This window comes from Myotis davidii, unplaced genomic scaffold, assembly GCF_000327345.1.
Source record: "Myotis davidii unplaced genomic scaffold, ASM32734v1 scaffold892, whole genome shotgun sequence".
NCBI classification, from domain to species: Eukaryota; Metazoa; Chordata; class Mammalia; order Chiroptera; family Vespertilionidae; genus Myotis; species Myotis davidii.
Window position 1 is genome coordinate 47,859 of NW_006284341.1, and position 19,394 is coordinate 67,252.

At 36.4% G+C, this 19,394-nt stretch overlaps 1 protein-coding gene and 1 long non-coding RNA gene across 2 annotated transcripts; one reads left to right on the forward strand and one right to left on the reverse strand.

Annotated features, from left to right (window-relative positions):
- Positions 1 to 1,399: 1,399 nt before the first annotated feature.
- Positions 1,400 to 15,269, forward strand: CCNI (cyclin I). The gene is made up of 6 exons (XM_006754540.2): positions 1,400 to 1,582; positions 4,722 to 4,850; positions 7,630 to 7,704; positions 7,849 to 7,989; positions 8,619 to 8,849; positions 14,770 to 15,269. Exons 1-6 carry the CDS (start codon positions 1,469 to 1,471, stop codon positions 15,211 to 15,213), a joined length of 1,134 nt encoding a protein of 377 aa, XP_006754603.1. The 5' UTR covers positions 1,400 to 1,468; the 3' UTR covers positions 15,214 to 15,269.
- Positions 15,270 to 16,747: 1,478 nt separating this feature from the next.
- LOC107184613 lies at positions 16,748 to 19,388 on the reverse strand. The gene is made up of 2 exons (XR_001515502.1): positions 17,874 to 19,388; positions 16,748 to 17,611 (listed from the first exon to the last, which is right to left on the reverse strand). It is a non-coding gene; the product is annotated as an uncharacterized LOC107184613 (long non-coding RNA).
- Positions 19,389 to 19,394: the final 6 nt, after the last annotated feature.

The window sequence follows — 19,394 nt, forward strand, 5'->3', positions numbered from 1 at the left end:
TGAAGTTATCTTTCCAGCTGTTAGCTTTCATCAAATCTATTTGTTTTCTCATTCTTAAGCAATTCTCAATTCAGTTATCTACAGTCATAACTCTCAAATCTATAGTTTCTCTTAAAAAAAATTTTTTTAGACATTTCTCTTGGATTGTCAGTTGCCCTACACTGATTTAGACTGTGGCTCTTTAAACTTGCTGCTTGATTTAGAGTGCCCGTTACCTTACTATTGAGTTTTCTTATCAACACTGCCCAATAAAACTTACTGCATTGATATAAATGTTCCTTTTCTGTGTTGTCCAATGTAATATCTGCTAGTCACTTGGAGTTTTTGAGCACTTGAAATGGGTCTAGTGCAGGGGTGGGCAACCCCTGGCACGCGTGCCTAACATGGCAAGCCAGTAACTTTTGCTGGCACGCAAAACCCTCTCTTATAGTCTTCCATTGACAATTTTTTTCTTAATATCAACTTTTTTATTTTTTGGATAAATTCAGTGTAGGTGCATCTTAGATAAATAAATAATTTTAGAAAACAAGTTATCTTAAAGACCATAGACATGGATTGACGAGAGAGGGGAAGAGCAATTTCTATGCCTCTGCCTTAACTCTCCCTGCCTTCCTAGGTCTACTGAGTTTTTGTCGCTCAAATGAATTTTATTATTTCTTCAAGGTTCTTCACATACATACACCTTAAGAGATATCAAGTAGGCGTAACATGTTCTCAGAAAATTAGGGTTGGCACGCAGAAGAATTTTGAATCAGATTTTGCTGGTTTTGGCACGCACTCACAAAAAGGTTGCCCACCCCTGGTTTAGTGTGACTGAGGAGTTATATTTTAACTTCAGTTCTAATTTAAATATTCACATATGAGGCTAGGACACTGTATTGGAAGCTCAATTCAAGATGGTTTCATAATGCCTTTTTTACTCTATGCTATTTGTATGTATTTTTGAACCATGAGAATTAATGAAAAACATAAAAATTTTAAAATTAAAAAAGATAGTTTCATACTCAAGTGATGGTTTCATACTGATTAAGTGGCAGTGGGTTGGATTTAATGTAATTGTTGTAACTTTTTTTAAGAGGAATATTTGGGACTACTACTTCTAAGAATTCCTAGTATAAAAAGCTCATGACTTAAAATTCTTTGTCACAGTTTGAAACATTAATAATATAGTTTGATCAGAGTCTAGGGGTTCCGTCAATCATAAAGCCATGTTTTCTCTTTATAACCGAGTTTCCAATTTAAGGTAAGAATGCATTAGATAAGTATTGTAAATTTTTAATATATATTTTAAAGAGCTATAAAATCCTGTACTGCCTCATAATATTCTTATTTTGTTTTATGAATTGCTTAATAAGAACCAGCATATTTATACATTGCTATACTTATTCTATAATTACTTAAAGAGGATTGTCTTTTATTTTATAGGTAGCTACATCAAGCTGGGAACCAGGCAGAACCAAAGGATATCATGAAGTTTCCAGGGCCTTTGGAAAACCAGAGATTGTCTTTCCTTTTGGAAAAGGCAATCTCTAGGGAAACTCAGATGTGGAAGGTAAATGTGCCGAAAATGCCTACAAACCAGGTAATGATATTTCTCTTTACTCTAGATAGATTACTTTTATTAGAAATAAGTGTACCGTTGTCCTATATAGTGTCTTGACATGCATTGGAGAAATGTGTACCATTAAAGAAATGCTCTATTCTTTATTTTAGAAATATCTCCTTGTTTTATTCTGAAACAAGAACGAACTGTTTTTGTTGGCTTGTTTTATTTTTATTTGAATTACAGCTTTAGGATGATAGGTATGTCTGTTTTCTTTCCTCATAGTCAATATCTACAGTAGTAAGCTGCCTTTATTTCTACATATATAGCTAGCCATGTAAGCTGAGTATATATCATTGTCTTTAGGGAACAAAAAAAATTGCACTATATTTCTTGAATATTTATAAAGAGTTTGAGTAAACTACTAAGGTAATACAATGTTGGAAGCTTCTAGGGAGATAGCCAGTTGAGCTCTCAATTACTGTTGGTTATATACCCTTTAAAAAAAAAAAAAGTTTAGTATAAGTCAACATGACATTGCTGCCAAAACAAAACAAAATTTAGGGTTAGATTAATGAAATAACCAATCTATTAGTAAGACAAAGTGAGGTAATAGTTTTACTTTATTGCTCATTAATGACAACAACTGAAATGTCTCAATTTAAGAAACACACTAAAAAGAATATATCTAGAAAAAGAAAAACTGGAATGGTAAAAGGGAAATCATGTCAAACATAAAACGGTTAAAGAGCAAAGGATGTTTAATCAGGAAAAGAGATGACTCTATGGGTGTAACACCCATCATTAACTAAAGGGCTATTGTTTAAGATATGGCTCTATTCTATATTACTACAGTGGCTAGAACTCGAACCAATCCAAGTGACCACTAGAAAGAAGCAGTTTAAGATTCAATTTAAGATAATATTGTGAATATAGTGAAGAAAAACTTTCCAATAATTTATGTAGCTTTTCCACAGTGGAATGAACACATACCCAAAGCAGAGGATCACTTATCGGAGATGTTAGAACTTTTAAGTTTTGTGGTTAGACTGAATTATATTAATAAACTGAATGCATATTAATAAAACTATGAAGCTTTTAAAAATACAAATTTCCGCAGTTGCCACTGCAAGCCCAGTGGGTGTGGGTGGGGCCTGGAAGCACTGTAAGGAGCCTCCTCAATGATTCTGATTTGCCTGGTAGTTCAGTGGTTTGAGATCCTGTATTTGAAAACCACATAATTAGATTCCTTAAGAGTTCCAAAATAATGGTAACTGCCTTTATATAAACAACTTGAAGCAGTTTTATGTTTGTATATGAAAAGCATTTGAAAAAATAAATTGGAAATATCTAAAAGTGCATGTCGCCCTAACCAGTTTGGCTCAGTGGATAGAGCATCGGCCTGCGGACTGAGGGGTCCCAGGTTCGATTCCGGTCAAAGGCATGTACCTTGGTTGCAGGCACATCCCCAGTAGGGGGTGTGCAGGAGGCAGCTGATTTATGTTTCTCTCTCATCAATGTTTCTAACTCTCTATCCCTCTCCTTCTCTCTCTCTCTGAAAAATCAATAAAATATATTTAAAAAATAAAAAAAGTGTATGTCACTTTGACCAATCTTTAATCCCCTCAAAAGTCATGTGACAAAATTATCATATATCTAAAAGTGCTATTATTATATAAAAGAATGTCTCTAACCTGGATGAATTATAAAGAAGTGATCATCAGTGTTCATTTAATGAATGTTTACTGTGAGCCTATTATATGCCAGTGAACAAAAATGATACAAACATACCCCAAGAGAACTCAGCCAAATCACCAAGAAACTATAATGCTGTCTCATAAGGAAAGTAGAGTGCTATGGGAGCACATAGAAAGGGAGTAAAAAGTCTATAACCAAAAAAAAAAAAAGTCTGTAACATTCTGTGTAACCACTATCCTAAACTGAGGGTTAGGGGATGCAAATTAAGAGAATTGTGAGAGATCCTTGAAGTAGGATTTAGGTGGGGGAAGAGTAGGGTAGAAGGAGGGAATTGGAGAAAAGCAAAAGGTTGGATTAAACCTATACTTGTTTGGAATACTCACTGAAAATACTCTTCTACTAATCTCAGAGTCATTTCTGTACTTGGTTGTGTTTACCTGGCAGAAGTAGTACTCATATGGTGGTTTTATTTATTATTAGTAGATTAAGTGTTGCCAGGTTTGTTTTGTTTTATTTTTATGGTGCTTTCAAAACTTAGGAGTAAAGGCATCCAGACCATTACTGCTTTAAAGTGTGTACCTTCTAAAAATTAAGCCTATCCTCGGCAGTTAAAAAATAAGATACAGGAGGTTTGAAACAGTATGTTTTGTATTTGTGTCATCTCTCCAGTGGTAAGTTAGTTCGGGTGACTTTTCTTCTTTCGTATTTTTTTACCATTTTAAAATGTAATTTGTCTGTTGTCCCTCATGTCTTTTATTTATTCCTGTTGACTTTAGCTTTGTTTTCTGTTTTTTTAATCCTCACCCGAGGATATGTTACAGAGGGGGTGGCGGGGCAGGGAGGGAGAGAGAGAGAAACATCAGTGGGTTGCCTCACAATTGATCTACTGAATGATGTTCCAACCAGCTGAGCCACCTGCCAGGGCTAGCTTTGTTTTTAATGGGCTATCATTCTGTTATTGTAATCTGTTTATATTTCCTAAGATAATTTAATGCCTATTTGTTGTCTTAGAAATTCACTATATTATTCTCAAGAATTGGAAAAACCTAATTTCAAAATTAATAAGTGCTACCTAAACTGAAAATGTTATATTACCTGAAAACCTCAATTTAATTATCAATAGATGGTGAGATGACATACTGAATATTTTATTTAATAAAGAATGAGAATATTAGATATTGACGTTAAATGCTATAACTAATATATAAACTTTTATCTTCATTTATCTTATTTGCTAGATTTTGAAAAAACTTAAAAACATTTTTAATATATAAACACTATTCCATAGCACTTGCTAACCTTTTATAAGAGAGAATTCTAAACATATTCTTTTTTTTTTATGGTTGTTGTGTATTTTATTTTTTTAATTAAGTCTTTATTGTTCAGATTATTACATTAGTTACTCTAAACATATTCTTGATGATAGCTTGAAACTTTACTTGTTTTATTTTAATTTTATGTTTTAATTGTTCTCTTATAGAATGTTTCTCCATCCCAGAGAGATGAAGTGATTCAGTGGCTGGCCAAACTCAAGTACCAATTCAACCTTTACCCAGAAACATTTGCTCTGGCTAGCAGTCTTTTGGACAGGTTTTTAGCTACTGTAAAGGTAATTAAATACTTTAGAATACACTTAAACGCAGCCTCTTGTTTGAGGCTTTATATGCTAAAATGGGGGTATTAGTAAACATTCTGTAAGATGGAAAGGAATAGGAAAACCTTCGTGGATGTGATACGTGTGCCTGTACGAAGACATGATCTCTTTTATTGCTTTAAATTTTCAGGAATGTTTCTAATTGTGTAATTTTTTTGCTACAAGTATTCCTAACTTATGCTTAACCTATGAAATTTTTGATCTCCTGATTTTAATGCAAACCATATAGCATTGGCAGAATGTTTAGTCATCTTTTAACATATTGGTGTACTAATGTGGACAGTGAATCAAACTAGAAAAGTATAAGCCTATTACACATTTTTCTCTTTCACTTCTTGTTTATTGAATATTGTCTGGTTTTCTGAACAATATATACTTTCTAGAGCCATACATTTGGAGCATAACAAGATGAACTGAACTGTCATAAAGTAACTTGTATTTTTGTTGAATGGCAAATATATGAATATGTTTTATATTGGTCCTGTTGGTATATCTGGTATATTATGCAGAATCAGTCATAGTGGGCCCTCAACAGATTCAAAGCAGAAAGTTAGCATTTATTTAATGGCAAGGCATAAAAAAATTTAAAAAGCATTCAGTTGTTATTTGTATGCCTAGGATTATATAAGCTGGGGGAACTATGAATTCAGTACTGAGGGTTCTCTAGTCTTTTTTATTAGGTATGCAACATAGAAGCCATTTGGATGGCTATTCAGTTACCTTTTTATGTTTCAAACTAATACTCTTAAGAGACTTTAAAAAACCTTAATTACAATGATACTAATTGCCTAAAATCTGGGTTATCTGAGATGCCTACTTTTATCTCAGTATCAAGTCCCCCACCCCTCCATCCTGGTTCCCTGTAACAACTAACCTCCCTTTCACAGAGAAAGATGCTTTTAAGGTCAGTGTCCTTTCTTGGGTCATATATTCTTCAAAAATTATTAATGAACTTATTGTAGCTTTTATTATAGAAAAGATTATTACTGACCTTATTAAATGTTTTAAACTGATTCGGGCAAGTTTCTAAAACAGAATTTTGCCAAGTATAATCTGATTTTTTTCATATTTCTTATTTAATGGGTCCTGTCATGTTGTTAGCATCAGATATAGTACTGTTATTTAGATGGTTAGTCTATAGTGAAACAATCTAAAATGTATTCATAGTTTAAATAAAGGCACTTAAACTTTAAATAAAATTTAAATAAAAGGGCTACAGCAAAGAATGGAGCCTTAATCCTAGCTGTGCAGAATAAAGTGCTATGAAACTCTTTAAAAGTATGTTTAAAAGAATCTCTAGTAAGTGAGATCTGTATGTTTGTATGTGAAGAATACATCCCGATGTACATCCAGGACTGAGAACTGTTAGTTGAAAAATAAAATCACACATTTGCTGCTGGGATTCTTTTTATTACTAAATTTATTTTTGGTGCCCTTGATTTAGGGGTTGCATTGCCTACTTGAAGTTAGTAACTGTTGGGACCTTTGTAATGAACTCCGATTACCTCATAGATGTGGATTTGATATGTTGTACACATGGGAAAATGAGGGAACCTGGAAAACTATCTTAGCAACAAGATCTGGCTCACTTCCTAGACCACTTGTTGGTGTCTCTAACCTCTGACATTGTTTTCTCATCTATAAAAAGATGTAATAGACATGACAATATTTATGGAAGTACTTTCTGAACTGTATTAACTGATTAGTATTAGTGATTATTTTAAAATATTGATAGTATTGAACCAGCTTTTATTATCTCATACAGGCAGAGGATTCTAAGATTCCTAGACGGTATGCCACTTGTACTGAGGCGCAATGGTTATTGGCATGTTTGTTAAAAAGTTAATCAGGGTTGTACTATGGTCATCAGAAGGCTTCCCCAATTTCACAGAAATGAATGTAATATTTAAGTATAAAATACACGGTGACACAGGCTTTCTTTGTGTTGTATAACTTACCTCTGTCATACAATATAATTAGTACTAAATTGTTTTGCTTATTTAAAACTAGATTCTGATGCTGGATTGGCAAACCCTTCTTCTACCAATAAGGTAGAAAGTGGACCAACTTCATTGTAGATATGGAAAACAGGCAAATTCCAGCCCTACTATGGGTGTCAAACCTAAGAACTTTTTTTAACCCACTGGTTGATTCTGTATATATTTAGGATCATTTCATTCTTATGGAGCTTGAATATATAATTTTGTGTGTGTGCACATTAATAATTAGAACATTTCTACTTGTCTGCTATCATCCTATAATTTTGTTAAAAGCACTTGAAATTTATTAATAGCCTTCTTTTTACATTTTCTTCTGTTTAATTCTCCTAACACCTTGTATGTTAATTTTACTGATAGGATAGGTAAAGAGAATAAAACTAGCTTAAAAATACACATACACAAATATTTTTATTTTGGAGAATTTTATTTATTAAATTAAAAATTGTCTTCTAAAATCAAGCTCTTCTCTGCTGGATAGAATTGAACTTAGGCTAACTAACATTGGTTGAACTTTCAGCAATGGAATGATGCTGGTATTTCCATAGAATATCAAATGGCTAGGGTTGTGAAGTTAAAAATTAACTGATCTTAGAAAGCAATGGGTGGGAATCAAATGACTTGCTTTCCACCGAATATATGCATTCTTGTCTCACCTGCATATCTAGTTTTTTAAAATAAACTCTTAACTTTTGAAAAAATCACTGACGTTGCTTTTTTGCTCTTTATAATTTTAGGCCCATCCAAAATATTTGAGTTGTATTGCAATCAGCTGTTTTTTCCTAGCTGCCAAGACTGTTGAGGAAGATGAGGTAAATGTTTTTCTTTAAAAATTAGTTATGTCTCTTTTTTGAATATTTCTCTCCATTTGTTCACCTGCTTTTTGTTTATTAAAACGAAAGTTGAAAATGAAACTTTTCTGTCCTCTCCTCCCTGTCCCTCTTTGGTTTGGATAGAGAATTCCAGTACTGAAGGTGTTGGCAAGAGACAGTTTCTGCGGATGTTCTTCATCTGAAATTCTGAGGATGGAGAGAATTATTTTGGATAAGTTGAATTGGGACCTTCACACAGCCACACCATTGGATTTTCTTCACATTGTAAATATACCTAAGTTTTTTTGTTTCTTATTTGAATACTAGAGGCCCAATGCATAACATTCGTGCATTCAGGGTGGGGCGGCGGAGTGGGGGGCAGTCCCTCAGCCTAGTCTGCACCCTTTTGCAGTCCGAGAGCCCTCAGGGGATGTCTGAGTGACGGCAGTCGGACATCCTTAGCGCTGCCACAGAGGTGGGCCACTATGCTCGCCATCCGTGAGCCATGGCTCGTGGCTGAGCGGTGCTCCTCCTTTGGGAGTGCACTGACCACCAGGGGCAACTCCTGCGTTAAGCATCTGCCTCTTGGTTGTCAGTGCATGTCATAGCAAACAGTCATTCCACTGTTCAGTCCATTTGCATATTACCTTTTTATTATACAGGATATAATCCTATTTTAGTAACTAGAAAAGTAGATTGCCTGATCATTGGTTTAGTTCTGAATTTTAGGAAAAGGGAACTTACTGCAAATAGCTAAGGAAAAATTAGAAATTAGGTGTATGTCAAATCACTGAAGCTAACATCAAAATTGAAAATTGAGTAACACTAAAAGTTTCATCAACTTCTATACATAATTTACCTAGACATTTAAGTAAAACTAGAATGATGATCTTGTGATTTTTTTTCCCCACCAGTTCCATGCCATTGCAGTATCAACTAGGCCTCAGTTACTTTTCAGTTTGCCTAAACTGAGCCCATCTCAACATTTGGCAATCCTAACCAAGCAACTACTTCACTGTATGGCCTGCAACCAATTTCTACAATTCAAAGGATCCATGCTTGCTCTGGCCATGGTTAGTTTGGAAATGGAGAAACTCATTCCTGATTGGCTTCCCCTTACAATTGAACTGCTTCAAAAAGCACAGGTAGGTATCAGTCTAATTAAATAGTGTTCATTTCAAGTATATCTCTTACTTGGATAAATAGGGTTACCAGATGGTTATAACACTAAGAGACATTTCTAATCTTAAAATGGCAAACCATTTTTAAGAGTAGATAAAGGTAAAGTAATTTACACTTTCAATTTATGGGCTAGTCTTTTTTATTCCTGTAAAACTTATATATTGTATTTTCTTGATTCTTTTAAACTTTAAACCCTTCTTCTAGATTACTTAAAACTTTAAGAATCTTGAAAAAGTTAATATGATTTTAAATTATATATTTTCCTTTAGTTTTGTATGAAAAATCTTTCTAGCTGCATTTGTAGGTTTCATTATAGTACTTTACTCATTTTATAAAAGATGCATTAAAAACATAAATTGTAAGAAGTTGTTTTTTTAGATAAGCACATAATTTAGTGTTGGTTGGAAAGGGAAGTATTTGTACCAGAGTTTTTGGAAGGGTGAAGCTCTCTTTCTGAAAGAAGTTTAGTCCTGGTAGTTCCTGTTGTTGCCTGAGATTAGTCCATCACTTGTATTTGCAAATTGGTATAAAATGTTATGGGTCATTTAAATTTTTATCGGCATCTATATAAAATGTAACGGTTTAGTGGGAAAATTCTCATTCCAGTGGAAAGTTAATAATGGTGCTATATGTTACTAATTACTTCAAGAGAATTCTTATTAGTTCTACTCATCTGACCAAGTAGAACTTACAAATTTAGATCTGTAAACCTACTGTCAACTGAATCCGTAAAAGACTTATGAACTTACTTTCCCTTTATATGTCCCTGTTCTCATTTGGCAGTAGTTACTCCAATTTGTTTTATTGGATTTTATTTAGAGAAAAGGCTTAAATTCTGAGCTTAAAAACATTTTTAGTATAGAAACTAATTTTAGTAAAGAGGCTATAGTTATGTTAATAAAATTTATAAGAGAATATTATAAAAGAAAAATGAGAGTAATACTTGAGTTTGGTGTTTTATGTAAATTAGTTACAACTAATGATGTTATAGATGTGAGCTGTAGAAGTCAGCAGACATACAAGAAGTGCCTTAGAGCTACCTCTTAGCTTTGAGAATTTCAGGCCCTAGTTTGTGAGCAGAGAAAGACATTATGAAAAGCGTAGTGATCAGAGCAACACATTAGCCAGAGCACCACCATTCTCCTATGTGTTTTATTCCACTGTTTTTAGCATGGCTCAGCTTGTTCTTCATTTCTGGGACATGTGGTGTTAGTGTAACAAGGGTGTTTCTTCTTTACAAGTGAGATATATTCTTTTAATAGCATATGTTAGATTGAAATATTGAGAAGTGTTCATTTCTATTGAAATAAATGCTATAATGAAAGTAAATCCTAGGAGAAAGTTGCTATTTTGTGAGAAGTTTTAGAAACTATCATAAACCATCAGTCATACCATATATATGAATAGTGTAGCACAGAAAATTTATTTTGCCTACCTAGAGTGTTGGAAAAATGAAATTGAATATTAATCATTACATTATATTACATTATGTTAGGCTGTGGCAGTAGGGGAGTGGCATTAATAGAAAGCCACCTATATTATATTTTACTAGAGGCCTGGTGCATGAATTCATGAGCCAGTGGGGTCCCTTGGCCTGGCCTGCATGATCGGGCCCAAACCGGCTCTCCAGCATCCCCTGAGGGGTCCCGGATTGTGAGAGGGCGCAGGCCAGGCTGAGGGACCCCTCCGGTGCATGACTGGGTCTGGGGAGGGACGCAGGAGGTTGGCCAGTGGGGGAGGGTCCGGGGAAGGGCTCCAGGGCATGTCCAGCCCTTCTCGCTCAGTCCCGATTGGCCAGACCCCAGCAGCAAGCTGACCTACCCGTCTGAGCGTCTGCTGCCCCCTGGTGTACCTCATAGCGACTGGTCAACTGCCTGACCCCTGGTGGTCAGTGCATGGCATAGCGAGTGGTTGAGTGGCCTTAGCATATCATTAGCATATGATGCTTTGATTGAATGGACAACCAGACACTAAGCATATTGGGCTTCTATTATATAGGATTTTTTTTTATTGGAACAAGTGACATCCTTCTAAATGCCACTTGATTTGGTCTCTGTGCCTATTCCTAAGCTAGCACACAGAAAATTTGCTATATGAAGTGTTACTGTCACAGAAAGGACAGACTTTGAAGCATAGATAAAAAGAATGTAAACAGCATGTGTTTCTGTATCTTTGAGGGCTGTTCTCTCCTGAAGAGCACTGGAGAAGCTGCTGCTTCTCTCTCATAAGTCTGGTGCTGGAAGAAGGAAGTGTTCACTGAGTCTAGCTTCCCCCTTTACTGAAGGAGTATCATAAGCTTGGAATTGAAGGAATCTTCTTAGAAATAATTTCATCCAACTCCTTTATTTTATCCTGGAGTCCAGGGAACATGGGACTTTTTCAGAGACACACAGGACTCCTTCGTAGTAAAGGAGACAAAAACACGGTGCTGTTTCAATACCACACAAACTTTAAAGATTCTAGTCCAGTGGTTTTTAGAGTTTCTTTCTGAACTGGGACCCCTTCCCTCACCCCCAACAAAATCAGCACCCCCAGCACACAATCCCAGAATACAAAATAGAAAAGTATCACTTGATTATATGTGTTTAGGGCAGAGACCTGTTGGGTCCAGAGCCCTACTCAATATGGCCTCTTCCCTTCTGTAAGCTGTTTGAACATAGTTTGAAAAGCACTGTTTCATTCTTTTATATAATACAAATAGTTATAGTCCACAAACATTTATTGGGGACTCTATGATCTAGGCACTGGGAATACAGTGATTCTAAAAAGAACGTCTGCCCCATGTAGTATTCAAGTTACAATGGGGGAGATAGTTAAAAACAAGGTCAGAAAACGTTTAGAGACTTTGGGACTTGATCTTAGCAGTTCTCTAAAACCATCTTGGATTGGTGGCCAACCCTTGTGGCCCAAACCTCATGGCTCCTGATTCTTCAAGATTCAGTTCTGTCTTTGCTACGTTCGCCTGTGTTTAGGTAATCTTTGTGATTAGACCTGGGACAAAGCCATAGTAATATCAGATATTCCTCCTGGATTTCTGATTCTGGTATAGGAAATTCATGTTGGTGAGATCATGCCAGAATTACGTCTGACATGTTTCCCTTTGCTCTGGGTTGAGAGGACTGCCAGTGGCCCATCACAGACATCTCATGTTATGGAGAGGCCACTGTCACTAGCTCTGCCTGTGTACCTTCCAGACTTAAAAGTACAGTGAGTGTTCCCTGGTTTGAAAGACAAGCTTTCCTCTTGTCCCTCCTAGTTTCCCCACCCCTATTAGCTCATATGCTACCTGTTGGTCAACATTCTGAGATGCCTAAACCCTTTTCTCTTCATACCCTTTTTCTCATTACTCTAATTCTGTGGCAATCCTCAGTGTCCTCCTTTTCCTGACTGATTTGGCCCTCCTTGATAATCTTGGGATGTTAAAACTTACCCAAATTCAAAGTAGATGTTCCCTGCTGTGGTATAATATAAAAATTAGAGTAGTGAGTTAAAGAAGCAGACGCTCCTTACTAGGGTCTCCCAGTTCTTGAAGGTGTCTAAGATCAGACTGTTTCGGTAGGATTTCTCAGAGCTTCATGCTGTGCAGTGAACCTGGATCCGTCTGAACCTATTACTTACGTCTTTCTGTTCTGTCCCCCTTTCCAGCAGTAAACTATTGGATGTCTATCCTGTAAACTTTCAGTGTTTAATCTCTAATATCTTTCTAGTTGTATCACTTTTACTAGTAAACAGCATATTTTTATTGATTTCAGAGAGAAAGAGAGAGAAACATCAATGTTGAGAGAGAATCATTGATCAGCTGCCTTCTGCATGTCCCTTACTGGGGATCAAGCCCTTAACCAGGGGTGGGCAAACTTTTTGACTCGAGGGCCACAACGGGTTCTTAAACTGGACCGGAGGGCCGGAACAAAAGCATGGATGGAGTGTTTGTGTGAACTAATATAAATTCAAAGTAAACATCATTACATAAAAGGGTACAGTCTTTTATTTCAATAGTTTTATTCATTTCAAGCGGGCCGTAGTTTGCCCATGGCTGCTCTATCCGCTGAGCCAAACCAGCTAGGGCTAATAATATAATTTTCTGCTAGTTCTCATCTCTATAACAACCCATTTACTTACTTTTTTTTTCACAGTGAAAGATTATAGTGACATAGTCTTCCTTTTACTTGAAATTCATCTCTTTTCCTAATTCTGCTGTGGTATTATGCCTAATGATCAAAGCAGTAGAATATTTATAGTACTTTTACTTTTCTAGGCCACTAAGTATCACTCATTTGCTAAAGCTCAGTTTATTAAGCTAGGTACTTATTTTTTGGAGATCATTTTTACACTATAGTCTTTTTTCACTTTCCAATTTCTTTTATTTCTATCACCTCTTTTTTGTTGGCTTCTTGAAGTACTGGCTAGGGTACCAATCACCTTAAGGAACTTTGAAATCCCATCCCTTTTCTGTGTGCTTTGTTCCACTGTTTTCCTGGGTAAAAAGTAATGAATATATTTAGAGATAAAAACAATCTGTGACCAAATGTGTTCTTGCGGAGTATGTTATTTTTCGTTATTTTTCTGTGGTATTGCAAACAGTCATGCTTGTGTGCTACAGGTTCTATAGATGTGAATAAAACTTGGTTAAGAAATATCCAAAAATGCTTATGAAATATATGACTGGAAAGTGATCATTTGATAATTAAATAGGCTTCCAGGAGGGTGGTGGTAGTTAGCCATACCTGGAAGGTAATACAATTTCAACAAGTAGAAACAGGATGAGTAAGAGTAAAGTAAGAAAGGGCAAGATTTGTACAGAATAGAGAGCAGGCCCATTTGGCAGGAATGGAGAGCACAAATGGGGATATGTTAGGAAAGAAGGCTGGATAAAAAGGCTGGGGTCAGATTGTGGAGACCTTATTAATAGCAAGCTAAAGAAGTGAGCTTATTGCTGGTAGGCATTGGGGTGCCACCAAAGAACTTTGAATAGGGAAGAAATATATGTTGCTAGAGGAAGATTATTTTGAGTACAGCTATAATTACAGAGAACAGAGGGCTGAGACTAATGACTCTTTCACAGAGGTCAGATTTTGAAGGCCTTCCAAAAGATCTTGTAATCTTGTAGTCTATAATAGGAAAGTTAAATGTTTAAATAGATCATGCTGATACAATGTGGTTGAGTTTGATGACAGGTTGGTATAGAAACGGATGTTTCTGGAATTTGGGTGTGTAAAAGGCTGGGGGGAGTCGAGGGTGGCTTCAGGAAGGATTGATATTTGAACTGTCCTGAAGGGTAAGAAGGAATTAGTGTAACGCACAAATTAAACAAAAACAATTAGTGTAACTCCAAATTAAACAAAATCATTTCTTCCCAGTGTTGTCAAGCCTGCTATTTTTCTACAAAAATATGACTTGTCAAAAGTTCTCACTTACTGTCTAAAAAGCAAAATACTTAAATTATTCTCAAGGCCAGGAAGCCTTTCCTATTTCTTATTTAAATTTTTTCTTGCCTCTGGCTTCTTCTTTAAATTTTTAATTTTAATCACTGAAAAGATTAGAAGAGGCAGGGGAATGGACTGGACAAAAGCAGTTGTTGATATGTAGCAGTGAACACAAGAGAATCGATTTTACTTTCATGAAGATGTTCAGCATACAATTGCAAATACAGAATTCAAGTTTCAAAGATATTTATATTAAAAATACAGAATTTGGGCAGGATTCCTAAGATGATAGGTAAGCTGGAGGAATAGATAGGTTTGAGGTAGAAAATATGGGGTGAGTAAAGGAAGCTGGGGTGCAGAGGGCAAAGGATAGAAACGCAGCCAGCAAAGATGACGGAGCAGCCAATGTTATTAATTAAATTATCAACTTTTTTCCCACCCCCCTTCCCCCCCATCCCAGATGGATAGCTCCCAGTTGATCCACTGTCGGGAGCTTGTGGCACATCACCTTTCTACTCTGCAGTCTTCCTTGCCTCTAAATTCCGTTTATGTCTACCGTCCCCTCAAGCACACCCTGGTGACCTGTGACAAAGGAGCGTACAGATTACATCCCTCCTCTGTCCCAGGCCCAGATTTCTCCAAGGACAACAGCAAACCAGAAGTGCCAGTCAGAGGTACAGCAGCCTTCTATCATCATCTCCCAGCTGCCAGTGGGTGCAAGCATGCCTCTGCCAAACGCAAAGTAGAGGAAATGGAAGTGGATGACTTCTATGATGGAATCAAACGGCTCTATAATGAAGATAATGCTTCAGAAAATGTGGGGTCTGTGTGTGGCACTGATTTGTCAAGGCAGGAGGGACATGCTTCCCCTTGTCCTCCTCTGCAGCCTGTGTCTGTCATGTAGCTTCAGGTGTTACCTTTAAGTGCAAGCTGAGGTCTACTACTCTGGGAGCAGGAACATGGAAGACCAGGGAAGGTATATACTGAGTCAGGCTGATTTGAAGTGAGCCAGAAAAGAAACAAAACCATTTATTAGTGTGGCTAATTATAATTCAACATTATTTAAGCACTTAAAGACCAAATAAAAGTATAAAATTCAAAAGATCCAACAATTTTAAGTAAAAAATTTCTTTGTAGTATTTGTCAGTTCTGCCATTTACTCTGCTAAAATGTAATGTAGGCTCCCCATGTTAAAAAGTCACATTCAATGTTGTGTTTTTTTAAGTCCCAAAATTCATAGCTAGCAAACCCTGTCCCATGTCCTGACTTAATTTTCCTCTTGCTTTTGCTTGCTTTTTTATTGAATACTTAATGAATTTTATGCATGTTGATCTATAGCCTGACTTCCACTGATTAGGAAACCCTCAAAATTATTTTTTTAGCAATTCAGTGAACAGATTATTTCAGATTGACAGCCATATTTAATCCATGACTCAAATTCAAATTAATCTGAAAAGGTACTTCAAAATTGCCCCAAATGAATCAGAGATGATAATAGAAAAAGAACTCACATTGCCACATTGATTTTTGTGTTTGTCTCATTTCAGTTTCTAGGATTTGGAAAAAAAATTATTTTTATTTTTGATGATCTTAAACTGAAACTTAAAAGTGTCATATAATTAGGATACTTTTAGATTTGCAAAAGCATTTTTGACATTTGGATAAGAAATTTGTGATAAATATGTTGAGGTACTTATCAAAGAAACATGTAACAATTAAAATTTAGGTTTTATTTTTTTGTAATTTATCAGCTCCCTTTCACTCTATAATCAGTAGGAGAGACTGCCGTGATGTTGGGGCAGCTCTGTGATTGGGTCTGTGACATGTAATAACTGAATTTAGTTCCCTAGTTTTATGTTAAGCTATTAGGATTTTCTGGATAAAAGTTATTCTCTGCCTCCCAAGCTTACCTATATTTCTCTTAGTGACTCCTGTAATCTGAGCTCCCTGTGCAGTCTGAAGAAGGTATTGCAGCCAGAACCAGCCATGTACTGATGATGATAAAAGCCTCTGGTAGCAATAAAACGTTGTCCTTAACCTTGTTGTGATCTTTTTTTTCTGCTTGTGAAGAAGTGCAAGTTCTTGATTGCTTAGGCACTGCTATTTAAACTGGAAAATGATAAAAGTCCTAAGAATGTGCTTTATAGAAAATAATACATGAAGGAAGGGATTTAAATATGAAGGATGCAGGTCATATATATATAAATATATATATATATATATTTCAGAGAGGAAGAGACAGAAACATCAATGATGAGAATCATTGATTGGCTGCCTCCTGCATACCACCCACTGGGGACCGAGCCTGCAACCCAGGCATGTGCCCTGACCAGAATCGAACTGTGACCTGGTTCATAGGTTGATGCTCAACCACTGAACCATACCACCGGGCAGGATGTAGGGTTTTGACACATAATTTTTCCTTTATGTAATTTTCTCACTGGTGGACTGTGGACCTTCCAAACATTAAATTCTCATCTTAATGGAACTGTTTTCGAGAGCAGGCACAGATCCACATCTAGATAATACGGCATTTTAACCTATTGATTTTGGTCCAGTTTAGCGGAGGATGATTATTCTCGGGTCAGCATTTGACTTTCTTCAAATTCTTAGGATAGGGTTGGCTCCCTACCTGCTTATGACTTTACAATTCAGTCAAAGTGAAAACTTATTTACGTCTAAGTAAAGGGAGGAAGGAAGATAAAAGAATGAACTGTTTGCGTGAAAATAGCAAGAGACTGGCAGATACACATTAAAATATCCCATTTTTCCTAATCTCTTGTTGTGTTTCTTAATTCTTAATTGTGGGAGCATGAAGAAGTATACAAGTACATGTTCACCATTTCTGTAAAGTAAGTGGCACTTAAATTCCCCCCACCTCTACTTAACAGATGAGTAACATTTTTATTATGTAAAAAGCAAGTGATAACATAGTGTCTAGGGTCAGAATATTTCATTTGTAGTTCAATAGCTACTTTGAACAGAAGTTAGTGACAGGAAGATTTTAATTACTTGATTTTGAAGTTTTCTAATCTTACTAAAAAATTGCTGATAAATTCACTTGGAATATAGTATTGCTTTCATGGGTAACTAAATAGGGATGGTTAGCTGTTACGCCTCAAAGCTTATTTAATCCATAGTCAATTAAATGGTAGTACTTTGGAGACCAGACCTTTCTGAGCACTTTCCCATAAACCTGGGCTCTTGGAGAACTTTGGGTTTGAACTCATGGATTGGGACAAAAAAGCACAGTATTCTTGAACAATGTGGAACTTCCGTTAACATTTCTATTAAATTAGATCCTGTTTTTTTTTTTTTGTTGTTTTTTTTTATAGTTTTTTTTTTTTTAATATATTTTATTGATAAGGGAGAGAGATAGAAAGTAGGAAACATCGATGAGAGAGAAACATCGATCAGCTGCCTCCTGCACACCCCCCACTGGGGACGTGCCCGCAACCCAGGTACATGCCCTTGACCGGAATCGAACCTGGGACCCTTCAGTCCGCAGGCCGACGCTCTATCCACTGAGCCAAATCAGTTTCGGCAAATTAGATCCTGTTTTACCTGAAACTATTCTCATTAGCCTATCCCAGGTTACTTGACTTAAATCTTGGCATCACATCATAAACTATTCTCTTCCAAGATTTGAAAACTGTACCTTTATGGTTCATAATTATCAGGTGCCTCCTGGTGGTTAGAAAACCTGTCATTTCCTTGAATCCTGCGCAAAGGTAAGGGAATAAACTGGATGGGCATAAATCATCAATAGAAAAAGTGAAAAGTGCATGCTGTACCTCGGAAGATCAAACTAGGAGAAGCTAAATATGTACTTCATTCTTCTTGCAAGATTGGTATGAAGTTGGTTATCCGTGGAGAACTAAATGTTGTATCTACCTGTGATGTCTAATATTAGTGTGGAAGGGGAGGGGAGGTTTGGGAAGGGGCGGTGCCCCAAATGTCAGATACAACTGATTTGTCAGAAATGTTCTTGAAACTATGCCTCTGGCTCTGAAGGAACTAGAGCACAGCTCTTCAGTCAAGCTGGTATGAGCATCTAAGCCTGCATTCCCACCACTGAGGGAACTTAGACAGTGCTTTCTGCCCCCCACCCCAAGAAGTATTTTTTCTTTTCTCCTGTGCTATTAAACCAACATGTGAGCATGTCCTCTGCACGCTGCATACCTGGATTTTCAAGCTGCCTAATTTACTATCTAGAGTTCCTGAAACCAGAAAGCAGCACAGTGGCCTTTCACTAAAAATGTGATTCAGTCACCAATGCTTGGCCAACATGGTGGGAGCTCGTTATCTTCATCCTTAAAGCAGTCTGTACATTTTCAACTGGAAAGGGTAGATACTGTGCCAAATATTCCCACAACCATCCTGGGAGATAGTATGCCTTGTGCACATTATCAAGTTGAGGGTTGGATGATTGTCCAATGCCATATAGCTAAGACTTTTTAACAAGTTTCAAAGTCCAACTCATCTCAAATTTTTAGCCTTTATATTTGATACCATTAAATTTTTTCTAATATAATTGTTACTTCTGAAGCCTCCAGAATTCTTGAAATTAGCCTTTAAACTGTTAATACAGTGTCTCTTACACGTGTTATTGTCTTGAGCTTTGGCCACTAGATGGTGCGTCTAGGAAAATGAAACATCTTAAATTTCTGGGAGAAATCAAGTTGTTTGGTTTACTGTATGGGAATGAGTAGTTGAACACTCATCTCTTGTTGCAAGGCAATATTCAACATCAATTGCAGTTACAAATTCACGTTACAATATGCCAGAATTGTTGACCTCTGTTACACAACAGTGGGACAAAGAATAGCATCGGCCTAGTGAACTGGCTTCTCCTCAGAAACAGCTTATTTGGGCAAGAGGACACTGCAAAATAAAAGGCAACCTTAAACAAGCCACTGCTGAAAAGCAGTTGTTGGTGGTATGCTTTTGCTTTTCAGAATATGATCTATCCAGCAATTTAGCATAGAAAGGGCTTACCTTTTTACTTGAGAAGTTTGCTTATAAGGTATACGGAAAGGGTGCAATTCATGGTTCCTGACTATATCTCCAGCACCTGATGTAGGC

Coding starts and splice junctions, on each gene's coding strand:
- CCNI (XM_006754540.2), top strand. CDS start 1,469: ATGAAGTTTCCAGGGCCTTTGGAAAACCAGAGATTGTCTTTCCTTTTG. Junction 4,851..7,629: donor GGTTTTTAGCTACTGTAAAG/GTAATTAAATAC, acceptor TTATAATTTTAG/GCCCATCCAAAATATTTGAG. Junction 8,850..14,769: donor AACTGCTTCAAAAAGCACAG/GTAGGTATCAGT, acceptor CCCCCATCCCAG/ATGGATAGCTCCCAGTTGAT.